The sequence below is a fragment of the Hippocampus comes genome, unplaced genomic scaffold, assembly GCF_001891065.2.
Source record: "Hippocampus comes isolate QL1 unplaced genomic scaffold, H_comes_QL1_v1.1 scaffold150, whole genome shotgun sequence".
NCBI lineage: Eukaryota > Metazoa > Chordata > Actinopteri > Syngnathiformes > Syngnathidae > Hippocampus > Hippocampus comes.
This window is the reverse complement of record NW_017805496.1, coordinates 2217996-2238501: the sequence shown is the minus strand read 5'-3', so window position 1 is coordinate 2238501 and position 20506 is coordinate 2217996. Positions and strand designations below refer to the sequence as shown.

Sequence of the window (20506 nt, the reverse complement as noted above, 5' to 3'; positions counted from 1 at the left end):
TTGTCACGCTTGCTAACTTGCCCTCCACATATGACGCAAAGCAGACTGAGAGTCACCTGTTTCGATCAAACGCTACGTTAAGTATGATTCCAGGTGTCTGTGAAAAGTTTTTGAGTTCATAAGTCACATGACAAATAATCATCGCCACGCGTTTACCAAAGCCTGCACTCAGACACATATTTGGGAGAAATATCATGATTTATAACAGCAGACAGTAACGTCTAGTCTTGTATTTGTTTTTGGATTTAATAATATTTTAAACATAATTTTAACATACCGGTACTGTGTCCAATTCGTGACGTATGATCTGTGGAAATCTTTTTCTCATCTTAGTTAGTGCGTGCAGCTGCTGCGGCTGCTCTGTGATAGCTTGCAGGTGATTCGCGCTGAGACTGACAGACGCTTGACCCCTGCTGTTGAGTCGGGTGTAAGAGGCAAGGCCGTGGCGACGGACGAAGATCTTTGGAAATCATCAGATGACCTTTGAGATCAGCTCAAGTTGCGAGTCCTCCGCGGGGGCTTCTTGCCTCTTTTCGACAAATCTTGACATTATTTTTTTTTTTTCTTGCTGCCTCTCGCTCGCTTTGCTTTTTCTTTGTGTCTGCCGAGATGTTGCCGCGAGTTGGCAGCCTGTATCAGATCCGGAGGTAATTTACTGGCAGCGATAAGGAAGTGGTGCACACGGTCTTCCATTATAGTCCACTCTGTCGGGGCAATTGGAGGCCTCCAGAACGGAAGTGAAACTTGTGAATTTGGACGGAAGATAAAGAATGCTTACGTGCAAGGAAAACGGTTGAACTAATCCAGTCGAAGCGGACTTGATAGGAGGAACAATAAACAAAAAAAATAAATCATGCACATATTTCAGCTGCACTCTCTTTAGTAAACTGCTGCAGAGGGACTGCAAGAGTGTAAATTCATTTTTGGAGGTGTCCAAATTATTCGATTAATCGATAAATAAACGATTATAAAATGGAGTCATTAAAATATGTCAGCCTCTAACAGTAGTTAATTCTGTGATTTCTGCAGTCCCTCATGAAAACGGACTGATTATCTTTGTGTTTGATCAGAATAAGACATTTGCAAACATTGCTTTTACTCTGGAAAAAAAATCACAGAACCAGCACCTCAATCATTTTCAAAAAGGGTTGGCGAGGATGACATCAGTCACTCAATCACAGTAGTTGTTTTTTTTCCCCACTCAACAAGACCGAACAACAATAGTTGGTTAATAAACAGTCATCAGGAAAACCAAAATGGTTTTGTCACGCAGTGGAATGCAAAATAAAATGACATCTGATTACTCCATTAATGAGGGCACGGTAAGCGACTGGTTAGCGGGTCCGCCTCACAGTGCAGAGGTGCAAGGTTGGATTCTGGCTGCGGCCTTCCTGTGTGGCGTTTGCATGTTCTCAGATGACCTTTGAGATCAGCTCAAGTTGCGAGTCCTCCGCGGGGGCTTCTTGCCTCTTTTCGACAAATCTTGACATTATTTTTTTTTTTTCTTGCTGCCTCTCGCTCGCTTTGCTTTTTCTTTGTGTCTGCCGAGATGTTGCCGCGAGTTGGCAGCCTGTATCAGATCCGGAGGTAATTTACTGGCAGCGATAAGGAAGTGGTGCACACGGTCTTCCATTATAGTCCACTCTGTCGGGGCAATTGGAGGCCTCCAGAACGGAAGTGAAACTTGTGAATTTGGACGGAAGATAAAGAATGCTTACGTGCAAGGAAAACGGTTGAACTAATCCAGTCGAAGCGGACTTGATAGGAGGAACAATAAACAAAAAAAATAAATCATGCACATATTTCAGCTGCACTCTCTTTAGTAAACTGCTGCAGAGGGACTGCAAGAGTGTAAATTCATTTTTGGAGGTGTCCAAATTATTCGATTAATCGATAAATAAACGATTATAAAATGGAGTCATTAAAATATGTCAGCCTCTAACAGTAGTTAATTCTGTGATTTCTGCAGTCCCTCATGAAAACGGACTGATTATCTTTGTGTTTGATCAGAATAAGACATTTGCAAACATTGCTTTTACTCTGGAAAAAAAATCACAGAACCAGCACCTCAATCATTTTCAAAAAGGGTTGGCGAGGATGACATCAGTCACTCAATCACAGTAGTTGTTTTTTTTCCCCACTCAACAAGACCGAACAACAATAGTTGGTTAATAAACAGTCATCAGGAAAACCAAAATGGTTTTGTCACGCAGTGGAATGCAAAATAAAATGACATCTGATTACTCCATTAATGAGGGCACGGTAAGCGACTGGTTAGCGGGTCCGCCTCACAGTGCAGAGGTGCAAGGTTGGATTCTGGCTGCGGCCTTCCTGTGTGGCGTTTGCATGTTCTACCTGTGCCTGTGTGGCTTTTCTCCGGGTACATGTACGGCACGCTAATGGAACACTTGAAATTGTCTCTCTGTGCGATTGTGAGCGCGAACGGTCATTCGTCTCAGCATGGGGCGTGCCCATTATTCAGCTGGCATTGAATGTGTCTTTTTATGACTATATACATTTTCTTCCTTACTTCCAGTTGAAACACAGTTGAGCCATTTTGATCAATTTTTATCAAATATATCCAATTCAATATCAGTCTCGTCATTTATGCTAGGCTCTCTCAATATTGATCTCCCTTTGCACCTGTAAGCTCAGCAAAGTCATTGCGATACGAGATATTCAAATGAAAGCAGGTTCTAAACTTTAAAAGGAGGCAATGGACGCATGTCGGCAATGGAGCCCCTTCCAACTTTGTGGGAACAGGCATGACTCTGCAGCGATGCACAAAGCAAGGCCCGTAAAACGCACGGTTGCATGAGTTTGAAGCGAAGAGCACCTTTAACTGTCCACCTGAAGAGAAATTCCCTTTAGTGTCAATTTCGGCTGTCCAGACATATGAAGATGTGCGCTCACAAGCATCGGATCATACGGACAAGCAGGAAGGGGGAGGCTGTGAACTCTAAGCTACCTTGCTGCCACACCACCATTGTTTGTGTTTCAGCTGTTCTGTCCAGTCCCGCTTCTTCAGGCAGCCCAGGGTCGCTTTTCCTTTGGGGTATCTTTGAGAAAAGAGGCTTACCGCCGCGGGCTATAAGACATAAGAGAAGGACCCTAAATCAAGACCCAGAGCGCCATGAATCATGTCAGCGGCGGCGCTAAAGAAGAGCGATGACACCATCTGTAGCAACATATGAATGGCGAACACAGCCACCGTGTTGTTGACACAAGCTGAAGCAGTGCGGAGAGGTTGCGAAGATACGCGCTTCCGCCGGCTGCCCAGCCTGGAAACCGGTTTCGGTCAGAAATGAGCCGGGCGGAATTAGTTTGTGGAGTGCGGCATTTGTCACTCTGACGTTTTAGAAAATTGCGTTGGGGAATGTGGTTTTAGCTTTTATGGTGGATTTTGAAGTCTCTGTCAACATATTTATAGGCAAGATGAGGCCGCCAGCTTTTTGTATTTTTTTGTAGTAGTTTCTTTCGTCGTCAACTAGGTTGTTGAAATATATGCTTTTGCATAAAAACAGATTAAACTACATATTCTGGCTGCTTGTTTAAGAGTGCGAGATCCATCTTTTCTGTAACACAGGACGTAAACAAGTTTGACACGTTTATTCATCGGTGTTGGAACGGGGCCGTCGGTGTATGTCAAGATAAAAAGCTCCATCGTGCTTCTCCCTTACAGTGGACATTTACTGTGACAGTGAACATTTTCATTCGTTTCCTACCATCACTCAAATTCCAAACGCCTAATAAACGCTGAACAGATGATGAGTTTAGATAGGAAAGCCTGGACAAGCAAATTAGCGTGTTGTCTTGTATATGCGCCTTGATGTTATATTTTGTTCATAGTTGTTATTTTAGGATAATTTTCAAGCAGTTTTTCTGTGTGACAATAGAAATGCGTGTTGATCAGAAATGATCAAGTAAGACCATAAAAAATGAAAACAGTCATGTCACGTGATCTTTCAAGAATCGCAGCTGTAGTCAAGTTCACCGTGATCAAATGTAGGTGAAGTTCGAGTCACAAAAGTCCGAGTCCAAGGCCAGACCCTTCCCTTTACTAACGTGTGCATATCAACAACAAAAACAGCAGTCTCTTTTTGTGGGGCCTCTGCAAGTGTCGAGCAAAAATCGACGTGGAGCCAAGTATCCGAAATTGTCTTCTGAACAAAATCTGCAGGTTGCTTCATGTTTCTTTACTTTTTTTTTTTTTTTGAAGATGTGGCTAATGCTAGTACTCACTGGTTGGCAAAACACATTTTTTGTCCTTTGGCGGTCATGGTCAGGTTAACCAATCAGAAAGTCATTTTGATGAGCTCAACAATTTTAATTTTTTTTTTTTTTTTTTTTTTTTAATTTCAGAAATTTAAAGTCCAATGGCTGAGTCTGAGTCAAAAGGCAAGGAGTTTGACTCATTCCGAGACAAAAAAAAAAAGAAAACGTGTCTGGGCTCAGACTTCAGTACTCCAGCCCTGTTTTGCAACCGATGTTCCCTCTCTGAAGTATTAGTAGGCAGTGTTTTAATATTTAGATCCCACTGACACTGTCATGCTACAACAGTTTCATGGCACCGCTAAATTATTCTCCTTGAAGAAGGACTGGACCTGAACTGCAGACGCACAACTTCATGGCCAGCCCTCTGGCTTATTATCCACAAACGCACCACATAAATTTACCCGTTCGACCGATGGCGTACATTCCCGCCTGAGGGCTTGCCGTGGTACTTTTGAGGGTCTCGGTGTTTTTGACGTACACAAAGAGAGCGGCGCGTTGTTAAGTGGGCCCAAAATAACATACAGTAAACGGTCTTTTGGTGAATATAAATCGATGTCGGGGCTCTTTACCTTTGCACTGCAATCCGGTCGACTACACAAATAAAGGGAGGTACAGTGTGGGAGCATAAAGCCCATCAAAAACGAATGGGGGGTGGGGGTGCGGAGGGGGGGGAGTGGCTTGATCAGTCGGCTATAAAATTGACTCGGACCAAGTGCTTTTACATTGTCTCTGCTGTCAAAGATTGGTAAGATAACCTGACACGAAAATGTTAAACATTTCTGCCGTCATTTCTGAATACGTTTCATTGCGAATCGCCGCTCACTTTGTTTTTGTTGCGGGCCCAAAAACATACCGTTCGCCCGTGTTACATCGCTGCAAGAGCGAATGAAATCTCAATACACTGTCAAACTCAGCAAATAGGTTATTGATAAATTGCTGCTAATAAATAACAGTAAGAGAAGGAACATGGAATCGACATCGAAACATTATTTCATGATTAGTCTGTAAGAGAGGAAAAATCGTTTGGAATTTAAATTTTGGATCGTTATGGAAAAAAAAAAGTTTGGAAGAATAAAATCAGGTCCTCGAGTCATTTTAGCACCAGCGTTATTGTTGATGTTACTATTTCGGGGTGGTCTGTGATGTACAGTCTTTGCAACAACTAAAATGATGACAGACTGATTATTAACATTTATATTGGGTAGAATTGTGCTGTTGACGCTGACATTTCAATTTCCTCCGACTTGACCGATAACCACTGTGACTTACTGTAGTTAAATGTTTTTTTTTTGTTTTTTTTCCCTCATTCCCCACAGTTTACAGATAAAAGCGCCCATATATATTTGTACGCTTGAATTTAACATCATGTAATTAACAACAGAGGTTGAGATTTGGAAACTCTTTTTACAAGCAGACCCACTTAAGCCTTTCAGTTGCCGAAATGCTGAGCGACAAGAAGACTCGGAAAGCGAACAAATATGTCCAAACACTCTCACAGAGGCTGCTTAGACTGTACTTTGGTCCCTTCTGTCCTTTTGTTTACTTGTTGTGACTCTACAGTGTCTTCTCAGATGTATTCCAGCACATGCATCTGGAGAAAGAACAGATGTGGCTCCTTGTTTCCGCCAGCTGTGCTAAAATAATTAGCGCTGAGCAGATAAAAATCTACTCGCTTGCATGCCGCAGCTGTCAACCATAAACCTGAATTTGATGTATGTACCGTATTTTCCGATTATAAGGCGCACCCAAAAGCCGACAGTGTGCCTTATAATCCGATGCGCCTTATGTATGGAAAAATATTCTGATTTCTTGGATGTACTATTATAAATATTCTGTAAAGCGCTTTGTTACGGCTGCAATGGTTGTGAAAACTCTCTATGAATAAAGCTGTATTGTATTCCCTTTAGTGTAGCTCCACCTAGTGGATGCATAACACAACCGCAGTCACTACTGTCGCTTCTATTCTATGTGCCTTATAATGCTATTTTTGAAAACTGTTTGACAAGAGGCCATCCATTGAAGGTGTGCCTTTTACTCCGAAGCGCCTTATAGTGCGGAAAATACGGTAATCACACCTAGCATACTGACCAACCAGCATACATCGTTTTTCGTCCTTACTTTTGTATTTGTACACTTAAGTAACTGTTATCCAACACTTGTCCAGCACATTTCACGTTTTTTAACATTGGTTGGTTGAACAGAAGCCCCGTTTTCTGCAGCTACAATCTGTCTCTCCTCAGAAAATAACTTGCAGCGCTTGTGTCGCCAGCCTCTTATGGATGTGAAATCCAAGAATCCAGTCAACATCCCTGGATTAATTTTCATAATCACTGAATGCGCATGTCACCAAGCAGCAATCTGCCTTTGCAGTGTAAAGTGCTTACACTCAACAACTGGAAGTGTTCCCATTACTTTGATTCTGTCAGGCAGAAAGATTACAAGATGATGACAAGACAGTTTTGCTTGCAAAACAAGAATTAAAAAAAAATCCTACCAAGATATCAATTTTTTTTTAACCACTCTCTTAGACTTCCATCGGAACTTGAACATGTGAAATCAGTTCTTAACAAATGTGAACACGCAACAGAGGTAGTTCAGTCGAATTTTATGGATTTATATGTTGCAGAAACATTTGGACTTTTTTTTAAATTGAATTATGAATTTATAGACTATACCAATTTCTGGTAACACATTGGAAAAGCGGTTGGCACATTGGCCTCACATTTCCGAGGTTCGAACTTCAATTCTCGGCTTGGACCTGCCGTGTGGAGTTGGCGTGGGTATTGCGCTAATCTCTTTCACCATTTCTTTGTTCTTTTTTGTGGGGTGGCGTGGCTAACGTGGGTGCCCAGTGGTTGTCTGGCGCAATTGTGAGTTGCTTAGTTATTCATTCTTGATCGATTTCTATCAATACAGCGTGCGGTTGGCTAGCTAGCTTTGCCGTTACCGTGAAAATGCATCTTCCTTGGATGTCACAATTTACACACCAGCTTGGTGTCATTTTTTGAAAATTCCCAAGGCAGGAGATTACGCCTCGGACGAGCCTGCTGGCCATTGCCGTCTGAAAGGAGCTCCCTATGCATGTTAGCTCGCCAGCTAGCTGGTGGCTAGCGCCTCTTGGAGCAGTGTGGAAAGCCCCGCGAAGACCCAATAGGAAATATTCCAGCATCAGAGGCTTCAGACGGAAAGATTCTCACGGCTCAAGCTTGTGTCAACAGATGTGGAAGCATAAGAAAGCGGCCGGTTGAAAAAGCATCCATTTTTCATCGGGTCATGGTGCCAGCACATTCAGCAGAAGCACAGACCATTTTGAAGCCTCATTTTATTATCTTGCCAATTTTTTTTCATCAGTGGAATTTGACAGGGTTATTAACAATGCTTTTCTCTGTCGTGTGTCAATTTGTTTTCCACTTTACAGGCCTGCCAACACAATGAGCACTCTCGCGCAGTCGCTGCTGTCCACCACAACTCATGCCCAGACTCACCGACATCACACAACCTTTCAATTGGCACAGTGCTTTTGATATATTTCATGCCCGTAATTTTTTTTTTTTTGGTTCAAATATTTTTACCAACAGTGGATTGCTGTATAGATCTATTAAAAATGGAAAATGGTATTCGTATTTTCAAATGGGTCTGGTTGATAGCGTGTTTAGAGCAAAAATGTACAAAACGGTCAAATTATTTTCTATTTACCTAAAAACTTCGCACTGATTTTTTTTTTTTTTTTATGTAATACTGTACCATGCGGATGAACCAGTCAGACGGTGGGGTAGAAGGCGCCTTCAAAACTTATTACAGTCTGTTTTTGTGCTTCACATTGCAGTAAAATCCAAAACACTTCCACTGTGCAAAAAAAAAACCCCAAACAATTATTGCTCAATTGTTGACTTTCATTCTGATATCTTTATTTGCGCCACTATTTGAGAGTCGTGTTTTTCAAGTCTCATTGTTTATGTGTATTTACAGAACTCCCCATGAATTCATAATCAGCCTCTCAATGTTTGCCTTTGCATTTCCGTGAGGCAGGTGTTGAAATTTGGATAAGCTTGGTCAATGATTGAAGATGGCAAAGATGTCTAAGCCTCTTAAATTTCGTGCCAGAGGGGGTGGGGGTGCGGGGGTGGGGGGTGTTTTTCATCAGAATGACAGTTTGCATAATCTGCTCTGGATTGAGACCAAAAGTATGACTACATGGGATTCAGAAGGATATTTTTCTGAATCCTGAAATGAAAACTTACCAAAGGACGGACGGACAAGTCTGTCTGTCCTGCGGTGTAAAGAAAACGGCACCACTTCCAATGCTTTGGTGTTGATGACTGATGTCATGAAATCACTGATTAGTCATTTATTGCCTGCCCTTCTCTTGCCACATCTGCTTAATCCTGGACATTATTGCCCTTATGGGACATTAACATCTTTAAAAATTCCCTCTGTCTGCGACCATCTGCTTTTATGAGGCCATTGTACCTCCGAGATAGCCAACTTTTCCATTTGTCCTTATTACCTTCCATAAAACTCCAGTATTTAAGAGGCGTTATAAAAGTTCCATTGCTATTTGACGACGTCTGATATCTGCTTGGCACTAACCACGTGCATGATGCAGTAGTCCATTTGCACCTCACCATTGCAAGCAAATTATCGGGATAATATAAAACTCCTTTTACTGCTTTATTCTACTATACTAACGGATGTGCCAGGGGTGAGGTGATTTGGGAATCTATGTGCCACACCTTAACATCGCTCCATACACAAGTGAATGCGTTGAACGTGTTGAGATGCACAGCAAGTCGATAAACAAGCAGGTGGCTTTGCAAAGATAATCCTCCGTATGGTTCAAGCGTACCCCCCGAGGACCATTTCGAACCATTGATGGGGAAGAGCAGCTATATTGTAAACTTTGATGAATATCTGGTGTTCCCATTTTAGCCTGGCCAAATAAAATCCTCTTGGTTAATTTTAACACACGGTGCCATGTTAGGAAGGAATGTGACGTCAAGCCATTGACTGGATGCGCCAGACCGCTTGCCCGCAGATGTTAATCTAGAGCAGGGCAGGGGTGTCAAACTCATATTAGTCGCGGGCCAATTTGGAGTTGCGTCTTCCCTGGGAGGGCCGTTATGACAGTGAAACCACAAAATTATTACTTTCACACAACAAATGAATAGCTTACTAGTTTTGAAATCAGTCAAGTCAATTCTAATGGTTTGTTCGATTATTGTTCAAGTGAGTGTAAACAAAATGATTGCAAAATCTCAACGTTATTTATTACACATGTCAATTTGACATTTCGGTACAGATTTTAGCAAATTGACACACGTGGTTTGCTTTTGCAGGCCACATAAAATGATTTGGCGAGCCGGATCTGGCCCCCGGGCCTTGAGTTTGACACCTGTTGTCTAGAGCAGGGGTCCCCAACCTTTTTTGCCCCACGGACCGGTTTATGTCAGACAATATTTTCAGGGACCGGCATTTAAGGTGTGGCGGAAATAATACAACAAAATAATATGGTATGAGCTGCATGAAAACTGTGGTGTTTTCGAAATATAATAATAAACACAAGGAGCGTCTAATCTGGCCGCAACACTCCAATCGCTATGGCAATGTTTAATGCCTTCAAAATACGACACAACGCAAATTCAAAGTGCATGAAAATGACGACTCACCACAGCACCGAGCTTGATTTTCTGCAACCAGACGGTCCCATCTCGGGGTAATAGGAGAGACAATGACACCGCAAGTGTGTGGTTTATGTCCAGTCTACTTCGTAATTTTGTTTTCGTCGCCGTTGCTGCATAATCCCCCCCGCCTCACACCGGTAGGATGTCGGAAATAGCAAAAGTGCTATTGTGGCGATCTCAGAGTATTCAGACATAACTTTAATCCAGTTGTCTCGAACGTACTTTTAAGGCCGCCGTCATTTGCGATCTCCAGCAGTTTTTTTACTCATTTTGCGAGCTCCGGTGTTTGTTTTTAGCCTAATTGGTCGCGTTACGGAGAAGCGTGGCTTGACGTGTGTCAAGCTGGACACAGACGGATGTAACGGAGAATCCGGTAAGTTTTCAAAATAAAACATCTTTCGTATTCCGAAATAAATAAAACGGAATTAAGGCAAGTTCTTTCTGTGCGGCCCGGTACCAAATGCCCGGCGGACCGGTTCCGGTCCGCGGACCGGCGGTTGGGGACCCCTGGTCTAGAGTCTTTTTTTTTTTCACCTGGTGGAGGCAAGTATGACTGCACGTATTAGCTGTCATGGCGTCGCGATAAACGGGTCCTGCAAGCAATTATAAGCTTGCTTTAATACAACCGGTGTCAGCAGAAAACACGTTTGGATGCAGTATTTCTTTTTACCCTATTTATTTTACATTCTGACCATAGTGCAGGAAGCTAATGATTTAGTTCTGAATATGAATTGGAGGCGATAACCAGGGGCGAAGCAACCTAGTTTAGCGTAAACGTACTCGAGACATTTGTGTCATTCGTAAAATTTAATGAGTTCCAATTTGCTTTACAGAACATTTTGATTCTAGTCTACAAGATTTTTAGAGATTAATATTCACGATTCACGATGCAGACTGCAGATATCCTGGGGCTATGTTCCTTCTAAAGATCGATTCTTGTGATCTCACGGTGCACTGCTGCTGTAAAGACTTGACCGTGCACGGGGGCAAATGAATCTGGTTACCATGATGATGACTTCAAATGTCAACATGTTCAAAGCCCTCCATTATAGAACAAAAGAAAGAAAAAAAGGGGTTTCTTCACTCATCCACTATACCACGTTTCGCCACCTCTTTAGCGTGCGTATCTGTAATTAATCCATCCGAGCAATATGAGTGAGCTCTGACAACTCACTCATTAGCGATTCCTGTCACAAAAGCGCAAATTACTTGCTGACCAACTCCCAGATCCTATTTATTCTCGCCAGTGCTTTATTGAAGCAACTCTGTCTGGAAAATTCCATGTTGATGCGCTAGCCAAAGCCAATATGACTTTAAGGCTTAGGGCTTTTGTGTAATTGGGACAAACATGCCAGTCGGGGTGTTAGGCGATCAATCTTTGCCAGAGGACACAGCGAGTGTTGTCGTGTTATCTGCGTCGTTAAGGTTCACGGGTCTTGATATGTGGCGAATCATGAGAATCGCCGAAGGGACACACTGCATGATCGAACCTTTCTGAATAATGTCACTTGGAAAAAAAAATGTGATCGTTCATGTTCTTGATTCTTGATTTCCAAGTCATGCGTAAATAATTTCGAAGAATCAACATGCATGGAGGTTGAATAGAGAGGACTCGACAGAATATAAATTGACTTACTCCACTGTCGTTGGATAAGTTTGTTTACTGCACGAGTGATTTGTGCCTTTCTCCAGTTCCCTTAATAAGGATTCCCTCTTGGGAACAGCAAATGAGAGGGTTCTGCTATCAGACTGACACGTCCTTCCTCACAGGCTGGTACAAACATGTCGACGGGCTTTCATTTATTTAGCGCTTTTCGACCTACAAGGAACTCAAGCACTTTACCACCGTCTTACCATTCAACCTCTTGGTGACGCGGCATCAGGTGCCACTGGGGGTTTCACTTTCTTGCTCATGGTCACTTTGACATGTTCACAAGGGCTCAGGATCGAATCCACAATCTGCAGGTTGGGGCGACAAACATGCTACCGCCTGAACCCTTCTTCTTCTTTTTTATGAATGCAGTACTTTGGAAAAACCCGCCAAGCACCGAAACTGCAAAACTTGAAGCGCCTCGTGGCGAGGGATCACTGTACTCTCAATTCAATATTGTTTGTGCAACTATGAAAGTTTCCGGTTCACTGAGCTTTTGGGTGAATGCTAAAAAGTAAGTTTTGGCAACAGACTGAAATCGTGTCCTGATGTGCGCCGCTACCACGAGTTCCACTCTGACATCGTCGTACCTTTCTGCGATCTTTGTGATTACCGAATGGACGACAAGTTGTAGCCAAAATACGCAGATTGACTTGCAGGAGATGGAATACATCAAATCTCTGGAGCTCACACTAGTTCTTTTGTTTCGGTCCCTTTCCACTGCGGAAGTGAACGATCCCGTCTCCTCCCTCTGTTCAGTCCTGAGCTGAAGTGCCGTGCTCTCCACGGTGACAAGCGGAAGGCAGGTATCACCTTCCGGTCTGCTAACCGCAGGCCTGCTTTGTTTCTCACTCAGCCAACCATGAAGAGTGCGCATTTTCTAACCGTTTCATCTCCGGAGTCACGGAACTCCTCTCTGCATTACATTTTGATGAAGCATCACGCAGAAGATTTAAAAAAAAAAAAAAAAAACAAGCGGTAGTCGACGGTTTGGAGACAGCAGACTGGTTCTCCATCAATGCTTGGATGCCCAAAAGGGGACAGAAAGATTTAGCAGACTACAAACTGACAACATTGCCTTTTATGTCTCAGACCTCGGAGCACAGAGTCCGTTTCGGAAGGCCAATAAGTCAAGTCGAGTCAAATTGAGCAGAATTGGAATGCCGGACATCTTCTTTTGGGGCTATTTTGTCCAGGAGGCATCCTAACCAGATGCCCGAGCCACCTCACCTGGCTCCTCTCAACGTGGAGGAGCAGCGGCTCGACTCGGAAGCCCTCACGCATACCCGGGAAGTGTCTGTTGTTCTTCGTTTTTGAGAGATCACGTGTGAGCATGCGGGAGACTTGCTTGAATTTCAGTTAGTGGACCGAATCCTCGTGTGCGTAGTGCTCTTTGTTTAGGTAATCAGAGCACAACACGCAGAATACAACCACAACTCTGACATTGCATCAATATCTTTATGTGTGGGCTCTGTCACAGAAACACTAACTTTTAAGATTTGGAAAAATATTAAGAGTGGATCATGACAGTTTTGATGATTTGACCTTTTTGACAAAACAACAATGGAAACGAAACTCGTCTTAAAACTCATTTTTATTCTTTGGCTTTTGACTCAGCATGAGACTTGATTTTTAGTTTGACTGTTTTTGTGCTTTCCACTCTCTTTGTTATTCATTTCTTGTTTTATGTTTTTTTTGTTGAATGACTTACTTTTGCTCCATATACAGCGCCTTGGTTGTTTTAGAATGCTTTGTAAATACAGTTGAGTTAATTGAAATAAAATAAGCAAAATGATATCGGAGAGTTAATTTTCAGATTTTTTTTTCCAAGAGGCAACAAAAAAAAATAAAATCTGGTATTTATATAGTTATACTGCATACTGTATAATACGTCATATATTTGTGCCTGATTTTTCTGGCACTCCAAATTATGTCAGTGGAGGTGTAAGTCAGTATCAGTTTGTTTTTTCCCCCCCCCCAAATGTTTTTTGTTAATTTGAACTCTTCCTTCTGAAAGCTCCGGTCAGCGAGCAAGAAACAAACATCCGAAATACATCCGTACGACCCAGACATGATGACAGAATTTGAATTCTCCCATCCGTTTTTCCTTTTAAATAAATTAGACACTTTGCTTCCTGTGCTTTATTTATTCATGTCGTCTTCTCTTGACCCCAACTCGCTTCAAATCACTCATTTGTTCGCGACTAACAACTCACCAGTCTCGCAGATTTATCTCCGGCAATTTGCGTGTTCGCCACAGCAAGAATGTTTTTGTATCCAAGCAGACTCGCAAATCCAAACGTTTGTGTGTCAGGTTGTCGTCGGCGGTTTGTGTGTATCCCTCGACCTACTCATTGTATTTTGTTTGTTGAGGGATCTTGACACGCGTGGAATTTGTGCTCACGCGCCCCAGCTGCCAACGTGATAGTTCTCGCAGCTGCAAAGACGGAAGGGAGACCTTGGGGGTGAACCGAAGACTTATTCGAAAGCAATTACGGCGTTGAGCTGCTTTCAAATAAGGATTAATGTAGCAACTGGACGCGTCAAGGTGTACATCGTGAGTGAGTGGTTTCGTCCAGCGAACTCACTGTGGTGGAACGGTTTTCTATTCAAGTGCGATCATAAAGAATAGCTTGAACAGCTTTAGAGGGCCAGTGAAAGGCATTGAGCATGTGCTGAGGCAAGTGAATCGGGATTCTTTCACATTGCAAACCCCTGCTTAGCTCCCCCCCCGGGATGTCACGGCAATTTGATTACATCATCGTCCGTGTGTACCTCGCGAATATGAATGACTTTTAATATTGATATCCAAAGAGGGTCGGCACTGATGGCTTCATTAATGTGAGACTTTTTTTCCCCCGGCACATTCAAGTCAACATTATTTTTGGTGTGTGTTCACAGCTACACTCTGCGCGTGGTGGGAAACGGGATCAAGGCTCAAGCCGCCAACCCGGAGGTCAAAGTGAAAGGAGCCGACTCTGTCATCCATCAAATCATAGACAAACTGAAGCATATCAACCAGGTAGGCCTCGTTCACTTTACGGATTGAGACGCTTCGATGGGGAGATTGCCATTTCGAGCCGCTGCGGCAGTGAAGAAGTCGGCGTTAGCCACCACCGCTGCTACGTTGATAGCATGACGTGTACGTCATTGAGTGCTAGCAAAACGTCACGTCATATTTTCGTCATCAGAGAGAAACATTGAGCTCGTCATCGTCTTGTTTCCGTCATGAAAACGGGCGTTAACGAAATAATTTCGTCGTCGTCATAGAGCTGCAAAAACAGGAGCCCATCAGCACCCGAAGACGTTTGCATTGTTACGTCTTCTCAGAGGAAGAGATGAATGCCGCAGCTTTTGTCTTACAGAACAGTGACGCGTTTCTAAGTAGGAGTCAGCTTTTTCCCTCAACGCGATCCTAAAAATGGATGGATCTTCAAATCACCGTCGCATTACCTTCACGCATCTTGCTTTCATTTCCGACCCCTGTTCTGTTTGTGTTGCAATGTTTCCATTAGGCCACTTAGCGGAGCTGTTCCCTTCGTTAGCTTCATTAACATCGACTGCGGCAATCTAATCTGTGTACAGTTGTGCTACCGGATGAGCATTTTCACACGATGGCGTTCCAAACGTGCCGGTCGCTTGAGTTTCCTGAGTGACAATCTGAGGGCCGGGTCATCTCTCCCGACCTCATTCTGCCATCTGTGGGTTGTCACAGCAGATAAATCGATATCATCATTTCCCACAAAGCCGCGCATTTCCTCACCAATGACTGCTTACGAAAAACTGGAGCACTATAATCCCGATGAAACGGCACTTTTTTTTTTTTCTCAAATCAGAAACCAATCATGAATCAGATGATACTGTACTAGCCATTCGTTTGCTGGCGTGCTTTCTTTGAAGGCTGCAATATGAAACAGCCGAAAGAGGCCATCTTCAAATGGTGGAGCGCTCCCTGGGTCTCATGCGCGTCCACTGTCAAAAGAGGTTTAAAAAAAATGCGAAGCAAAGGACCTACAAGTGCCGGAAAGTGAATATTTCAAAACTAGAGCAGCAATATAATTTAGTGACTGTTACTGCGGCACTACGATCTCTTGTACCTTGTGCATTTCCGCATCCCACATAACTTAGACAGACTTGTATCTGGTTTATCAGATAATGAGCTGCATTGCAAACACCGTGCCCGAGTGTCACTTTTCCTCACAGAGAACATCCCTAACAAGATCCCACAATGAAAGTGCTGCAAATCAAAGACGTGGAATCTTTTCATATAATTCTCACTCTGGAGACCGAAGAAAAGGACACGTCGTGTGGAGAGTAAAAGGATTACTCTGAAAAACAACTTCATACAGTATTTGTATTGACCTTTTTTTCTGAACAGATCATTACTGATCTTGTCAAGGTTTGTGAGCAAATAAAACTCAACACGGGTGTTCTCCTGGACATTTTTTTTCTTTCCTAATTCTGCTATTCTGTCAGATTACAGCGACTGGTGACGGTGCGGGTTCAGCAGAAGCAATTACTGATCGCTCAGCTATCATTCTAAACGCTCTGACACAGAAGCATAAATTATTGAGAAGGTGGGGGTTGGTTTGACAACAAAAGGTCACTTCATCTTACCGTTTAGCCCAACTCCATTCTGAGTCACGTACGCTGATGCCGCCTTCTGTGATGAACGTCATGATTAGTTCAATTTGTAGACAACAAAGAGCTCCCGTCTCAACTCTGCCTTTCCTGATTTCATAATTTCCGTTGCGTTGTTGAATCGTACTACAAAAAAAAAAAAAAGAAGCATCCAAGGCTTCCTCGACAGTATATTATGGGCTCCATAGACACTCACTGAAGTCTGATGACGTCTGTTGAGAGGAAAAAAAAAGATGTGTGCTATTCGTCAAAACAAAATATCAAAATTGTGTATTATGGGTTGTGTTCTTTGCTATTAGTAAAGTTGAAGGTTCAGCGTCACAATAACTGCCCTTCGGTGAACCAGCGTAAGGACATGCATTCATGATCGCTCAACTTGCAAATAAAAAAACAGATTCATTGTGTCAACATCTTAAGAGCTCTCATGCCTGATTGCATCACATCGCCGGCTCCAAACACTTACTGAAGGCAAGTGCGATGTCAGGTGGCTTTCAGCTGATTTGCATTTTCCTTTTGCCTCAGTGGAGAATTTCACCCCTGCGGATCCGACAACCCTACTTTCAAAACTTTTGTGATGTAATTTGACTTTCGCATGCTAATTTTCACAAATGTGTCAAAAGAGATAATTAAGCACTTAAATGGATTTTTTTTTCATACTTTACACACATACTGTCACACTCAAGTGGTGAGGAATTTATGACTCAATTAGCCTCGGATATTTTTACATTGACATGCATTAGTTTTTGTCATAATAGGCTTTATATGCTCTGTTAACCCTGCAGACTAAACACACGCCCACTTTCTCAGAGCAGCCACTTTCATTTTTGCACTGGAGTCGGGGAGACGTGGCTTCTTTCACACGCTGGCTCCCACACACCTCAATGGGAGGTTTCCACTCGCCAGAACGGAGCGTCGCTGCACCCCCCAGTTCGACGGTGGTGGCTCCCACCTCGGGGGCAGCGGTGGCTTCGGGGACTCGGAGGCCGCAGTGTCAGGACGAGAAGCTGCTCTATCGTAGGGGCGGCCAAATGAATGACGGTGGTGTGGGGCTGTTTGGGAATTGAAAAGCGGCACGAGTCTGCCGAGTCGTCAAAACTGTTCATTTACTGTTTTGCGGGTGGTGCACGCAGCAACCAGTTTTTGGACGACAGCCAGAAATGGGTGCGGCAACCACATGGGGAGAGGCGGGGTTTTAGTGAGCCAGGAGTCTTACTTCCGGGTTTTGAAAAGTAACCAGCAAAATAACTCATATTTCATCAGAAATGCGATCACCATTGTGCGATATATATGTATATATGTACAAGCAATCCTCCATTAAGGATCTCCAGTTGGTTCAAAATGCTGCTGCTTGCTTCTTGACTGGCCCCTGCGCACCCGGCCGCTGCCTCAGGTCTGCATACCAGACACTATTAGAGGTACCGAAAACTAAGCGGAGATTAAGAAGGGATGTAGCCTTTTCCGTTGGACTGACCTCCCGCTGAAAGTTAGCTAAGCCCCCTCGCTGCTCATCTTTAAAACTCGCCTTCAAACTTTTATTCTTTAGCTTTTGACTCAGCATGAGACGTGATTATTAGTTTAGCTGTTTTTGTGCTTTCTATTGTCTTTCTTATTCATTTATTGTTTTAATTTTTTGTTGGTGTATGAATTATTTTTGTTCCGTGTACAGCCCCTTATATGCAGCAATGGTTGTTTTAAAGAAATACAGCTGAGTTGAGTTCACTGCGTAAGGCTTAATATAGCATGATATATGCCCTTGAATAGATACAGTATCTCTCCTTTTTTGGTTTTGTAATATTGGGAAACATTTATTAATATGTTGTCCATCTTTAAAATGAAATTATTGTTTCGTTCACCGTACCGAGTCTTGCTTTCATGATCATCTCTTTGGAACTTGATTTACGAAGAGCTGACCGGCAACTCATTAGCCGCGGAAGTATACACACGAGAGTCAGCTGTCCTTTAATTTCAACGTTTAAACCCTGATCATGTATGCCGCTGCTCCTATGCACACTCGTCGAGTAAACAAAGAGGGGGCACGTGGGTTTAATCTGAGTTGATAGGAGGTTAAGATAAATAGGGGCCTAAAATGAAATGGCGGCTGTCCTTTGTGTTGTCAAACGCCGACTGCGATTGACTGAAATGTCAATTAATCGTTGGGGCGAGGAGGAGATAAAAAGGCCATGTTTGTGTGGGTTAATGGCGGCTCAGAAAACGTCAATTACATGTACCAGTGCACATCCCCATTCGGTTGTGCACCCAAACAAGTTTGTGCGTCAGAGTATGGCCCATAGAGCTTCATGACTGCGTAAATCACCTTATTAAAAGGAAGGGACACATGTGCTGGCGCATAAATGGCAGGGTGTCTGTTTGCATTCGCAGAAAGAGAGAGAGAGAAAGACTCGTGTAAATTCTGAATTAGGGATGGTGGTAAATAATGAAATTCGATTACCTTTTCAAGAGACCGCCGTTTTATTCGGAGAAGAGGGCCGCGTCAATTTGACATTTGCATGGGGCGCGCGGTGGCCGCTTGTGTTTCATCGGCGCGCCCACTCTGCTCTTTACTCTTTATTTGTTTGGCCGGCGACCTTGAGGAACCGACGCGCGGAAAAGGTTCCCGCTTTGCCTATCCCCAAAGGGAAATACAGCATGACTATTTTCGCGCCGAAACAAGTGGTCAGAGCAGGAGCGAGGAAAATAGAAATGCAAGCTATTGACAAATTCATCATGCAATGTGGCCGCGCAAACTGTGGATTTCATCATCTTGCTCATCAGCAGCTCGCTCTTATGAATTATTTGTGCCCCCCCCCAACCCCCCCTCCTCCTTGGCTGTCCTCTCTTCTTGATGTGGTAAAACCCATCAAGAATCTATAAGCAGGCCCTGTCCCCGTGTCTCTCAATCATAATCAGGGCCAGGCAGCTTCTCACCCACTCGGCCTCTGAATTATTCACCAGTCATTGATGTGGTGGTTGACCAGCAGTTTTTCTTGTGAATTATTCATGTCTCCTCCCCCCCGCAAAAGATTAACACCGAGAATGTATTCAGCCTTTATTTGTTGTGTGGTCTACAAAATTACAATATTTGACAGCCATGAAACGTTCAGATGGGCACCATAAATCTCGGGGCGAAACACTTGTAATATTTTGCGGCCGTGGAATTTATTGCACCTGTTTCATTGGTTAATGATTTCGGAGTGCTTCATGACTTCTTTTGACTTTCTGACAAGGGTTTCATGATGTTTGGGCCGCGTGTGAACTATGACACAAAAACTTTCTCTTGATTTTGGTTCTTGTCCGCGATGAAAGACAAAAGCGGCTTTCGCCGCATACCTGTAGGGAAGAAGCGGCTTTTGCTCAATATGCTAAATATGAACAATGAACACAATTGAGAGGCAGAATCATGATCAGCTTTAGGGTCAGGAGTCGGAGTTTATCCATCAGGACTTGAATTTTATGTCAGTCGGACGGCAAGGAGCAATTGTTTCAAAATAATCGTTGAATGTGTCGATTATTTTGTTGATTAAATCGATAAATTTGACTGAAAAAATATTTGCAACCCTTGATTGGGAAAACATGACGTCATTTCAAATCGACAGCGCAAAAAATGCGTCATTTAATAATCAATTTATTCAGTTAGTGGTTGGTAGCAAAAACGTTGATCATTGTTTTCCAAAGTCAAAACAAATGTGATATTTTGCTTTCATGGATGGCTACAGAAACCGGATAATATTTACGAGTTGAAAAGCTGAGAATTGAACATTGTGAGCATTTGGACAATTTTACATGAACAAAAAAGGGATCTAAACGATTCATCGATGATCAAAAATAATTACCGATTAATGTGACAACTGATTAGTTGTTAATTAATCACCTCTGCATTTTATGATGTCATCTTCCCTTTTTAATCATAAGCCAGGCTGCCTGCACCAAAGTCGAGCAGATGGACACGATCAGTGTTGATGAAGACGGTGACTCTTATGATTATGATGATATTATTATTATTTATGCTTTTTTTTTGGGTATTTTTAGCTTCTTTTATTTGGCTTCATCACTCCTTTTGTGTGTCCTCGCCGCAAAATTGTTGACAGTAAATTAGCATTTCAGTTGCCTTCCTTTCAGTGTGCGCACGTTCTGCTCGAGAGGAAATGCACACGTGCGCGTGCGTGTGCATCTGTTCGTGCGCATGGGTGGCGTCGGGTTTGTTCTGTTCTTTTATGGTGTAAGTCACTCTATATTTCAATGTATATAGAGTGCCACTTGC

At 43.0% G+C, this 20506-nt stretch overlaps 1 protein-coding gene across 2 annotated transcripts in view; it reads left to right on the top strand.

The window, feature by feature from the left end:
- The window catches only part of gpc5a (glypican 5a), a 72773-nt gene that overhangs the window by 26605 nt on the left and 25662 nt on the right, over nucleotides 1-20506 (top strand). For both annotated transcript variants that reach the window (XM_019876416.1, XM_019876417.1), the window contains exon 7: nucleotides 14509-14629. In XM_019876416.1, the coding sequence (XP_019731975.1) occupies nucleotides 14509-14629 (121 nt within the window). The remainder of the gene's footprint in view (nucleotides 1-14508; nucleotides 14630-20506) is intronic.